This window comes from Crocodylus porosus, unplaced genomic scaffold (genome assembly GCF_001723895.1).
Source record: "Crocodylus porosus isolate Cpor-Errol unplaced genomic scaffold, CroPor_comp1, whole genome shotgun sequence".
Classification (NCBI taxonomy): Eukaryota; Metazoa; Chordata; order Crocodylia; family Crocodylidae; genus Crocodylus; species Crocodylus porosus.
Window position 1 is genome coordinate 70,930,698 of NW_017728948.1, and position 12,997 is coordinate 70,943,694.

The 12,997-nt window shown below is 37.0% G+C and overlaps 1 protein-coding gene across 1 annotated transcript in view; it reads right to left on the minus strand.

The window, feature by feature from the left end:
• Window positions 1–4,224: 4,224 nt before the first annotated feature.
• The window catches only part of GRID2 (glutamate ionotropic receptor delta type subunit 2), a 1,453,399-nt gene continuing 1,444,626 nt past the window's right edge, over window positions 4,225–12,997 (minus strand). Inside the window, exons 12-13 of the mRNA XM_019552630.1 lie at window positions 11,488–11,728; window positions 4,225–6,821 (exon numbers count right to left, since the gene is read on the minus strand). Coding sequence (XP_019408175.1) covers window positions 6,399–6,821; window positions 11,488–11,728 — 664 coding nt within the window. The 3' untranslated portion in view covers window positions 4,225–6,398. The remainder of the gene's footprint in view (window positions 6,822–11,487; window positions 11,729–12,997) is intronic.

The window sequence follows — 12,997 nt, forward strand, 5'->3', positions numbered from 1 at the left end:
CCACATTTCAAAATGGCCATGGGGGTACTTTAACTAAAGCTTGTTGAATGAGCTTTAATTAAAGCACCCCTGCTGCCATTTTGAAATGTGGAACACTTAATACACATGACAGTGAGGCACACTGGAGCATTCTAATTGGAATACTCCAGCAAACTCAATTAACTGAGTCTGTTTTGATACATTTCAATTAGAATGCATCGGAGCATTTCGATAGGCATCCTTAGACTCTGAACTCAAGGTATAAAGCAATAGATGATCCCTTGCACTACAAACATGGAGACAATTCCTGAATCAGATTTAAAGTCTTTGGTTTTTTTTGAAAAAAGGGACACATTTGTTTAGATTTAGTAAGCATAATGATTAGCCTTGTTCTTCCTTTCCCAGGTTAAAATCTGTGCTGTCCTTGTGGATACTCAATGCCTATTAGTGTTCCATTAGAGTGTGAGAGGACTCATGTGATTTGCCTCCCACAGAATAGTTGGAAGGCTCCTTTTCAAGCCTAGCAAGTCCTCATGGCATCCATGTGAGACCAGGTCCATCTGCATGGAAGTCTGTGCTTCTGTGCTGGTACTCATTCTTATGGGTTTTTCCAAGCTCCCTGACATCATAGCCTTTCCCTATTAAGGTACTTTGTCAAAGGTTCTGTGTGGAAAAACTTACAAAGCCTGTGTCTTAAGTGATGCAAGTTATTTCGCAGGGGAGAACTTCACTAAAGAAAACTACCAGGAGAACTTAAATAGCTTGGTTTAGAATATACCCAGGAGATCTAGACACTAGTAGAAAGTACTAGGGGATTTGATTTTTTCCCAAACAGTGGCAATACAATTGTATCCTGTCTCTGGCATGTCCTGGGAAAGATGCTCCCAAGTATATCCTGGCTGCTTGCATGCTACAAACACAGAAATTGGCCAGTGATGCCACTTTCAGACATCCCTCTATGGTTGCTATTGAGATCTCAGTCTGTAGGTATGCTTGAGAAGCAGCCTCTGACACATTTCTGGGTTTTGACTGTGTGAGTACTGGAACGTGTTGTAGAACCAGGGCATAAAGATACCTGGGTTTCCTTTGGAGGTCTCCTTTCCAGGCCTTAATACTGAAAAATGTAGTTTATGAACTATGACAAGATCACAGACCAGGATAATTAGTTAGGTCTAAATCAATTTTGATGTGAAGACTGAGTACACATGTTCAATTTCCATTTCTGTGACCATTTCTTATGAAGGACTATTTTACTGAAATGTCTAAAAATCCTGCTTAAAAGATTATAAAACACAAAGATCTGTTGTCCACTATGTGCAAAGCTAGGTGGATGTTCTGAATTTGGGGTTTGATTCCCATATTTGGGGACTAGGGAGATTTATCTGGGATCAGGAGAGAGAATGGATTTGTGAAAGAAAAGCATCTTTTATTTTTAGAGTAGTCAACTTTGTGCATTTTTAAGTAATTTAAGCAACCCACCTTAATATAACATAGGACAATGTTTTGCCCTGTACATAGTAGGAGTTCTGGTACAGGAAAGTGAATTTATAATACTGATTGCTTTAGAAAGAAGAATGAGAAACTATGTCATATATGTTCTAATGTATTCCAAAAAAAGTAAAATTAACATTTTCTTTAGTCAAGACTGAAGGGGAAATGACAGAGACTTTAGATTTGAACACTTTATGATTAAGACCATGATATCAGTAACTCTTTCCTTTATTTATATGCAGAGGGATATCCATTTTCTCCAGGACATACTATTAATATTCCCCCAATTGGTCGACAGGACCTTACTATAACATGGTACTGTGAAAAAAGGAACTAGTGCTTTCCTATATTGGACATCGAAATGGCATATTGACTATATTGTGTCACTGTATGTAATGTGTCACAAAGGTTGGCTGAATGGACGTATGCTATAAACAACTCATATTTTCATAAGACTCATTTGAATTTTCAGTGGAGCTGCCACAACTTAAACACTTGCTGATTCAGGGTGGGCTTCCTACTACTTGCTTTAGAAAAAAAGGAAGGAAGAAGTTATAAAAATCCAGAGTAAGGCTTTTTTCTTAATGAGCAGGTCTACACGAGATGTTTACTTCACAGTAAGCTTTAACTAGCTTCAGCTACCACTTTAACTACATTCAGCTTTAACTAGCTGTGCAGAAAATGTCTTGCCTCTATATGTGTGACCCTATTAACTGGAGCAAGCTAATTTACTCTGCAACAGGATAGTACTTGTAAATAGTACTATCCTGCTGTGGAGTAAAAAATTTTGCAGCAGTTCACATGTAGATGCTACCTGTTGGCTAGCCCTCACACTGTAGCACCTCCTGCCCTGGCCAGCCCTTCTGCAGCATGTTGAGGCATGCGGAGCAGTCCCAGGCTGGCAGGCTAACCCCACAGACCCACTGCCAGCTGGGGCTGCTCAAACCCCGACTCAACATGCTGTGCTCCCAGATGCATGTGAAGACGTATGCCTGGGAGCAATGATCTCCGGAGTAATAAGCTCCAAAGTTTATTGCAGCTCATTAATATGCACGTGTAGACATCCTCAACATGTCCTATTATTCATACTCAACAGAGCACTCCTGGAATTACTTAGCATTTATTGATGTTTTTTGGCCTTAATAGATGCCTTTTTGTGCATGTAAATGATTGTAACAGGATACATGTACACAACAAGGGGAAGGGCATAGTCATGACTGAATATTAATAGATGTCATACATTCAGCTTTATCTTACAGATAAATAAGTACTTAAATCTCTGATTCTAGAAAGCATTTATATGAATAAATTAACATGCAGTGATCCCACCGAGGATAATGCAGTTGTATCACTCATATGCTGAAATGTTCGCAGGACCTGGGTCTCAGTTTGCCCACTGCTTTTTTTATCATTTGTCTCTTGGCTGTATTTAATAGCAAAATAATAAGGGCCAGGTTTTAAAAGTTTTTAGGAACATAACCCCTGCTGAAATGAACAAGTGAAGTACCTAATATTTTGAAAATTTGACTCCTTAGTCATTTTCATTAAATCTGTTTCTCCCTTTTAAAGGCCTTTATCAAACCTAACATTTTAAAATTGTCAGGAATTGGATTTTTAAAATTATAGTGTAGCAATAAACTGATTTTATGCAACATGTTTAAAAACTAAATAATGCAACTCAGATATATTAAATCAATGCTAGCTGAGTGACTGGTATAGTTAATAAAAGTAGATTGTACTGAAAATCCAATAGACACACTTAGGACACCCAAATTAATTCTAAATGATAATATAATTTATGAAACTACAGTTAATATTAAGGGGATTAATAACTATTAGGGCATTAGCTTATTACATTAATGAAAATATAAAGCCCAAGGGCAAAAATAAAAGATAGAAAATGCAATCGTACTATAATAAAGAGTTGAAGATTGTGGTCCTAAAAATATGTGTGTAACAACAAGGTATGTCATAGACATAAACCAAGAAATTTTCTTGAGCCTAAGACTGAATCATACTAACACAGAACGATTGTGAACATTTTCTGCCAGCCACTTTATTAATGTACTGGTTAAAGACCTAAAGCTGGGATTAATGCACAAACAAAACTCCCATCGACTTCCAGGGCATTGTTCAGGAGAAATGATGTGAAGAATAGATAGTAGTACTTATCATTTTACTTAATTCTTTCTTTAAAGGATGTTTGCTTTTTTTCTCTTTTCTTTTTTCCCATAATGCATTTTATGTATTGAATTAAAACATCATATGTGAGCTGTTTCAGAACCTTTATTCTAGGTAAAAAGTCTCTAAGAGATCTAGGTTTGGCCAGTAGAGAGTTTCTCCAGTGGAGGAACTATGAAAAATACCACAGGCTACCTTCTGAGGAGCCCCTCATTAGTCCAGATATATGGAAGAAGGCTGTAGGTGGTAGGTAAGGCTGTAGGTGGTATTCTGGGAGTAGAACTTCAGAATGAAGAGCTGAGGAGATTCTGGGTAACCTGAGGAGGCTATCATAACTCAGATGGTTACCCAGGGCTGTCTAAGTTATGGTGAGCACCAATGTCAATCTTGCTGCAGCCCAGAATCAGGCAGGCTAAGATTGCTTACATTGTGCTGGATTCTGTACATTCTCAGGATGAGATTCTATGCTATACACCAGGGTAAACATGTTCATAAATACATGCCTAGAATGGGAAATTGCACACAGTTTGAAATGTTCATGTTAGTTAAGACTTACGTAGGAGGGAAAACGAGTTTAGAAAACAATTTTATTAGACAAATTATTTAGACAAATTATACACAGAAAGCTCTGCCACTTGTAACTGAGGCCTCCAAAAAGTGTTTTGTGTATCTGTATAATAGGCAACACATCAAAATAGGCCTATTTTAAATATTGTACATGTTTAACAGTTTGTTTATAGCTAAAATCACTGCAACATCTGGTTTGTCCCTACATAGCTTGTTGTAAATAAATTTATTTTTTTTTAATCAGAGTTGTGTATGAGTTCATGGATGGTACAAGGGGAAACAAGTAGTGCATGCTTTTAGACACTTGCTACCCTGGAAACAAAATGGCCTTTTGCATGATAAGAAATTGTTCTGCCTTACACAGTAGACAATATTTGAAGATTTAGTACAAAAACAGTGACAGTACAAGATGCTCCCCCAGAACAGAATTAGCATCAAAATAGAATAGATCTGAAGAATATACCTTTTAATTTATCCTAAAGCAAATCACATAGGCTGATTTATATATCAATTCTAGCCACAGAATGAGTTAGGTTAAAATAAGTGTATGGTGCATTTAAAAACAACAACAACAAAAAAACCAAATAAACAAAACAAAACAAAAAACCCACACAGGATAAATTGCTTGCTTTCTACTTAACCACATTTTTAGTTTTAAGGATTACAAACTGAAAGCTCATTCTACATTTCTAACAAGTAAGAGTGTTACTTTTAAAAGCCTGTGCTAAAGCAGGCACTGTTTTTTCTCTCACTGCTGTTCTTCTCATTGCTCTATACAGTTGGCACTAATGTAAAAATACATAGCTCTTCTAATATAACTGAATATAATAAGGGTTAAAACAAGTGCTTCTTTATTTGTTTTTTTCTTAGAATAATATACGACTGTAATTAAGGCCACATCAATATTTCTCAAGGGCTTTTTTCCCCACTAACACCATTACTATATCGATTAACTGTACGGATTTGGAAGAGAATTTATTAGCCTTCAATGATCTATATTTAAACAGCTCTAGAGCTATATTATAGTTGTTCATGGATGTGTTTTACCTAAAAGAGATTTCCATTTGTCTAATTAATTAAAAGTAAAATTATTAAGGCTAACCTTATACACTACGAGTAGCCAATGGAAAACCTAATCAAATGAGTTACATCTAGGTACAAACATTAAATTGCCCTGGATGTTCTAATAAAAAAGTATAAAATATGCTCTGTTGGCAAACAACGCAAGTCAGAATAACATTAAAGCAACCTGTCTTTTCTAAATGAAAAGACCCCCTGCACTGTACATCTTTCCTGTATACAACACGTTTTTACTAAAGCTTTATTAAATGAATTGCAATAGCAACGGCTGCCATTTTATAGATATATATACATGTATATATATATATACATACCTATGTATATATGTATATATATATATGTATGAGATACTAATTTATTTAACACAACATAGGCTTCTGCCATATGATACAGTTTACTGTACATAAGAAAAACTTTTAACACTGTACAATCACATAAAGATCATATGCACTGTTGCAGTGCAAAAGTAGATTTAACTGTAGTCTTTTACTGGCATAGTAATGGCTTTTTGTAGTCCTACAAAATTGCATTCTCATATTATGTGGCCTGAATGGTATTTTTATTTTTTTCTCTTTTTTCCTGCCTTTTTATCTTTTTCTTTTTTTCTTTTTTTGTTTTTGTTTTTTACACTGCAGGGTTTGCCTTTGGTCCACAGTTAAAAGGACACACACAGCAGCGGAGCACTGAATGGATGCAGCAGAACAAATGTAAAGGTTGAAATTATTGCAATTATATAAAAAAATAAAACAGTGTGGTGGGGGAGAACATAAAGGCTGTTCCGTGCAGTAACCCTTTGTCTTTTATGCATTATTCACTGCACATTTCCTATACTTAAAGTATATGGAAAATATGCTACTAGAAAACTTGTATGATGATTTTCTTTAAAAGGAACTGGTGACTAAAGACTTAAAGAGAGGAGGGAGAGAGAGAGAGGAGGAGACAGAGACAGATAAAGCAGGAAGAGAAGGAAAAATAGTAAGTTGTTACTAATAATCCTGATTTTTTTTAAAAAGTTACATCCATGTTAGTCCCACAATATTACAGCTGCTCCTTGCAAAGGGAGTCCTAGAAAGAAACAGTGACGAAACTTGGTTTGATGCTCAGATGGAGGTGCCTCGATCTGGATCACTGCCAATATTGAGCCCCAGAGTAGGAGTTGGCTGGTATGGGATAGATGACATTGTTTTGATGGGACTTCTGAAAAACCCCCCATTAGGTGCCCTATGCCTAAAAGGGCCAGTTCGGTGCTCAGGTACGTTGCCAAATGAGAAACCAGAAGCGGCTTTAGCAGACAGAGTACGGCTAAGAGTCTGGATCTGTTCTGGTATGAAGGTTGTCGTGGTGATGTGAGTGTTTCTGAAGTCACTGATTTGCTCCAGTGCTTGGCGTGTGGGCAAAGTGTCAATGTCCAGTGGGGTCAAATCAATTGATGAGGTGGAAAACTGTTTATGGGGGCTGTCATCATCTGTGCAGAGGCTGTTCACACGTCTGTGAAGGTGTTCCAGGTCAATTTCCTTGTCATCCTGGAGAAGAAGAAAAAATATGTACCACTCATCGTTGCCACTTTTTGTTGGATTGATGCTTCATTGTGGAATCAGATCTCTTCAGAAAACATGACATATTATTAACTAAAGCTTCATGTTAGTTAGATAACAGCTGAGTTCAGGTATAAATATCAATGGTAAATAATTCTCACTTATGGAAGCTGCATGGATTGGAAGGAACACAGGTGCACTTTACCATTATAATACATCTATCTTCAAACCCAGCATCTGAAGTGCAAACCTGTACGTGCTACAAATACGTACTTATCATGAAACTGCAGGTTTGGAGGCAGGTTGTGTGTCATTTAGACTAATGACAGCTTGGTGAAAATGATCTTTATATAATGAAGATGAAGTGTCACCTTAGATGGCTGGGGTGATGCCAGCTGTCCTTAAAATTCAAAATGATCACTAAATTTGAGCTTCAAAATGGGAGCCTTTGAAGAACAAGATTATCCCCTTCATCAACAGGGGATAACTCTGGCAGGGCTAATGGACTAACATCTTACAGGACTGATTTTTCTCTGTATTAGTCAAAATAGGACAAAAGCTGAACTTCCACCAAGAATACTTATGGTTCATGTACATTATATTAGAATGGAGTACATAAAGTGAAATTGAGTTGTAATGCCTACAGTGGGTTTGATTCTCTTTTTGCTTATAGTGGATCAACTCCACTGGCTTTGGTAGAAATATACTGGTGTGGGTGAAGGGAGAATGAGGCCCATTGTATTTATGCTGATGTGTGATCATTCCATTCTACCCTTGTTCTTCCTTCTTAAATTTCTCCCCTTATGGAATTTGAAAGATGTGTGTCATAGTTGAGAATTTAAAAGCACAGAGGTCAAAAAATACATAGCCATGGGTCCCATTGTAATTGTAAATCATCTATGTTGCACACACATATTAACACTGAACTAAAAACCTTAACTCAAAGCTGTGTTAAGGATAAAATATGTGAGGGATGTCTCTTTTAAACAGGGGACACAGTTCATTTGTTGGACTACAAAAATGAAATTTCAACCAAACTTTGTTAAAATTTATTTAAGGCTCTGTAAAATCTATTGACTCTTCCAGGCCCCCAGAGATATCTCCCAATGCAGCATTCTACAGCCTCACAGACAGTAATTGTATGGTCCCATAGTAGTGCATTTATGACCTCCAAACTTGATTACTATAACTCATTATAGGTCTGAGTCAAAGCTCACTGAATCAACGAGAAGACTTCTTTCGTCCTCAGTCTTTAAAGACATTCCATTAACTAGGAATAAAATCAAAATCATGAATCTTGAAAAACTCCATCTAAAACAAAATTTAGTAATTAATCTGGCTAGCAACACTGATTTACAAATCTTTGCACTGACACCCCATGGAACAGAGTCCAATTTAGAGTCTGTCATTTGAAGCCCTCCACTATTTTAGCAATCTGAGAGGCCCTTTCCTTCTGTGACCTCCCAAAGCAACTGTGTTCCACCTGAACAATGAGACTCTTAGCCAGCAGGGGGAGTCTTGGGCATGGAAGAGGAATTAGATTTCAACTATCCTGCATGTAATAAAACTGGCTATAGACCTCATCACTCTGAGCACAAAACATGAGCTCATCTTGACTTAGCTTTCCATCTATAATTTGCACGCACAGAAACTTACATAGACATACAGCTATGCCACTCACGTATGCACAAACATAAACAAGCAAACAAAACTAAAATCAAATTAATTAATCAAGGTATTTCTCCTATTGGCTTGGGAGATTATCAGAGACTATGATATTAAGGACTAGGTAAGAATATAGATGGAGACATAGAGGCTCAGTCTTGCTGTTTAAGTCTTGATTTTGCCTCCGTGGCACAGTGTTCAATGTTTCTTTTTTTTTCTTTTGAAATTTTAAGCAGTATAAAAATACCTCATAATTTAAAATACCAATGAAGGAAATATTTTACATTTATTACTGTAGATATACTGTAGATATACTGCAATTTATCTGAGCCTCTCGGAGTCGCTTTAGCAATACAGCTGACTCTTCTGTTATTAATCACATCCCAGAATGAAGTGTTTAAGGGTAGGGTCAGATTTTAAAAAAGAAAAAAAATATTGGTATTCTCCCATGGTCCACCCATGACCCAGACTCCACCCATTCAATACACCAAAATGAGACCCACTCACAGTAAGATTGTGCATATCTCCATAATATGATCATTCCTCTTCTCTCTTGTGTGTTTTGATCAGGAGTGAAATATTCATCAGTGTTCACATTTAAATTATCATCAGGCTTCAGAGTCAACATCCCATTGAGATTACTGGGGCAGTTCATACTTCTCCCAGAGCTATTGTTTAAGGTTGTCTGCAGACTCAGGCAGACATCACTGAATGGGTTACTTCCAGTACATGACTGAAAGGTTATCTTTGCAACCATAAGTGCTTGGATTCTGGAGCACAAGATGGCAGCCACCAGGAAAAAGGGCTGGCTTGCTGACCACAAACTGTCCCAATCTGACCCCCCAATTCTGGACTAGTACCCTGGAAGACCCAGTGGATTTCATGGAAGCTAAAATTTTAAGAAAGTTAGTTAAGATGTATTTCCAAATGAGCCCACAGCATGGATAGTGCAGACACTCAGCACGTATGTCCATGCTTAAGTCAGTTTTGAGTCAAGCTTTTCAATTCAGCTTTAAGATAAATTTAAAGCCACGCCAGTATATGACGGTATAAAGAGGCCAAGTTATAATGTCTGAGGAAATCACAATTTAAGTTTCCTGCAGAACATCTGAAATATACAGCATGATCATCTATCTGTCTATCTACAGGTTTCCTTTGCTTTATGCCGGTTCTGTATGTGTGAATTCACTCTTATGTGATCGCTATGGTGGAAACCCACAGTCAGCTGCTTTGTGCAGTGCATTGTGGGAGCGACACGCACAAAAATATAGTCTCCTGCACGGATCTGTGCTCCTCGCTCGTTGTTTGCAACATGTGATTCTGCAGTTGCCACCCCCATTATGACAGTGCCCTGTGCTTGTGTGTACTGTTTGCTGCTGGTGAGTACCAACATTGTTTTGCAAAAGTGGTAGAAATGGGTCTGGAGGTCAGTACACTTGAAGTCTTGGAACATATGCCTGTTTGTCACATTGTAAAGTGGGTTCTTTATGCATATTTGAGTTTTGTGCCATTTTCCAGGATTGCATGTACAGCATAAAGCAAGAGAAACCTCTATCTATCTATCAGCTTCTTTTTTTTCTTTTATGTATTTTTTGGACCCAATAAATATAAAATCTGAAATTTCTTAAAGTTTGGGTTAAATGATAATCTGATATGTAGTAGCATTTAACCATTTGTGATTCTCATTCCAGAAAAATACAATTTAAAAGCAGAGAGTTTTTAAAAATAACTTTCTAAATATTTAAAAAGCAATACCAGGGCTGTCTAATTTGGGAGTGTAATTAATCCTTCTGGATTGTACAACAGTATATTGGCAGGGCACTTGAATGTCAAAGAAACTGCAGCAAGGTCAAAACTATCACACACAAACTCACAGCAATAGCCTTCAACAGGTGTCCCAGCTATGTAGACAGAAAAGATAAAACTGAGAATGATACCTTGCATATCATCATGGGGCACGTCTACATGAGATGATGACTCTGCAGTAGCCAAAAAACACTGCACAGTAGTGTGTCACAGCATGGACAGTACTAATATGCTATTGCATAGTATTATTAGGCTACTTCGCAGTAGCATTACCTAAAAGACACTTGCTGGTGCTACTGTGCAGTAACCCTAAATACTGCACATTTATTTAGCGCTTGCTAATACAAGTACTAAATAAAGGTGCAGTAATGACTGCACAGTAGCATCTCATGTTGATGGGCCCAATGGGTCCCGCACTGGGAATATCTACCCAGTACATTTTAACAAAACGTTATCTGGTGTTGCTATATCCAGTGTTCTCTGGAGCTAAACATTTAATTACCAAGGTAAGAAATTTGTTATAATAAGAATGTATAAGGTTCAGAGGGCTGGTAATGAGATAACTGGGTTTCCATAGTGCAGAAAACATTATATATCCATAGACAGATAAAACTAAATGGAGCCCTGGTGTGAGATGATATGAGCTGAAGTCCACAGGAACTGATTTCACTGGTTAATTTTTTTAAAGAGCATCCATATTCAAGTTTCTAAATAAGATGACCACCTTCCCACTGATTTTAAGATAGATAATAAGAACTATAGTCAATAGGAACTGTAACTGCTTAATTCCTTTAAGAAAATCAGATGGAATTTATTTAGGAACCAAAATATGGGTTTAGGATATTAACTTTAGAAACCTGTTTTTGAAAGTCTTAGCCAAGACACCTAGGGGATATATTTGGCATGTAACAATGAGTGACCTTTCAAACTCATTGGTTGAACCTCAATCTTATCCAAATAAACAAATATAATGTATGAATCACAGATATATTCATAATGTATTATCCATCTATGAACAGCCACATATTATACACTATCAATGTACTGCATTTATTTTTGTTTTCCTTTTCATATCCTGTGTTTTCCTTCCACATCTAATGCTATAAATATAACATGACTAGCAGTATCCCCCAATAATGGAGCAGCATGAAAATATTCCAGATGAAATAAAAGCCTTTAATACCTCTTTTGAAGGGACACGGGAGCCTTTCCTTTTATTCCACCATGTTTCCAACATTGCAATGAGACAGGAAAGGACAATCCCAGCAGCCAGGATACAAAAAACACCTGAAAAACTCTTTATGTCCAGAGCACTTCCTTTCTGTTTGGTGTCCACTGATGAATACAGATCACATTGACCGTTTCTGGGCCACCACTTATGCTTCAGTATATCCATGTCTCCGTTCTGCTGTAGTTCTAGAATCCTTGAGGAGAAAGCACAGAACATCAGATTACTGACTGAGGCTTATGTTAGATACTTTGTCTTCTTTTCATTCCCCTCAGTAGAAGTTCCGAATATGTTTTTCTCCATCAGATTTCTAATAAATAGGGTGTCTAAAGCAAGTACTCACATGTATAATGCTCTATTTTTCTCTGTTATGACAGATGAATGTCATGGTATGAATGGCAGACATACTGAACATCTGTGGTAGTGTACATTGTAAGTTATGATTCTTTCTTTCACCCCCTCCTTCCTTCCATTTTTTTCCCATGCTGTGCCTAGCTCCCTTTGATCAGAGACCTAAGGAAAAATGTCTTGCATTTGAAAACTTGTCTAACTTCATCTCAACTACACAGTTGATTCAGTAAAATATATCAACCTAAGAAATCCTTACCCCTCATAATTTCTAGACCATCATGGCTATAATATCCTTCTTATGCTCCTGTAAGGAAACCAGTAAACTCCTGCCTTCAGCAACTTGTTTGTCTGTTCATGTCCTTAGAGACAACCCTTTCTTTCCTGAATGATACTGTGTCAGCTACAATCATCTATAATTCTTGAGTTAACACCTTTAAAGTTAAATGGGAGATGAGAGGTGCCAGGGGATTTTCAGGGAAAGATTATTTGATGTGCGATTGATTTACTGTTGTAACTACGTATGAATTTATTGTTTATATAATGCCATATATATTTTGCCAGGCTTCTCTGAAAGGGAAGATGTGGCATGAATAGATTTAAAGAACAGAATGTTATGTTTGACAGGTCTTTTTGGTGTTTGTTGATCCAAATGAATTGTAGATACATGTTTTTACATGTGTCTGGAGTATCAAATAAGAGCATTTGAGTAATTAAAATAATCAAATTAGGAATTGCTTTCTAAAAGTGGTTAAAATAAAATGGGTCTTCCCCCTCCCCCCACACACATAAATGATCTGTCTTGGGTTTTTTTTAAAATGCCGACAGGAGAACAGATTGACTTGCATAAGCATCTGAAACTGAATATAAAAAAAAAAATAAAAAAAGCACAGCTAAGTCATTCTGAGACTTTTTTCATTTAGAGCTAGGTAATACATCAAGTATGATTTTTGTACAAAAAAGTAAAAGAGAAAAATCGTATGGGCCTAATTCCCCCAAATGCTCTGTGTACAACAGTTCTCATTATCCCCCAGATAGCACTATCATGAATGAAACCCAAGAGCAGTAGCAGACTCCAATGAGCCAGTCCATGCATGGGCTGGGGATTTTGATGGGA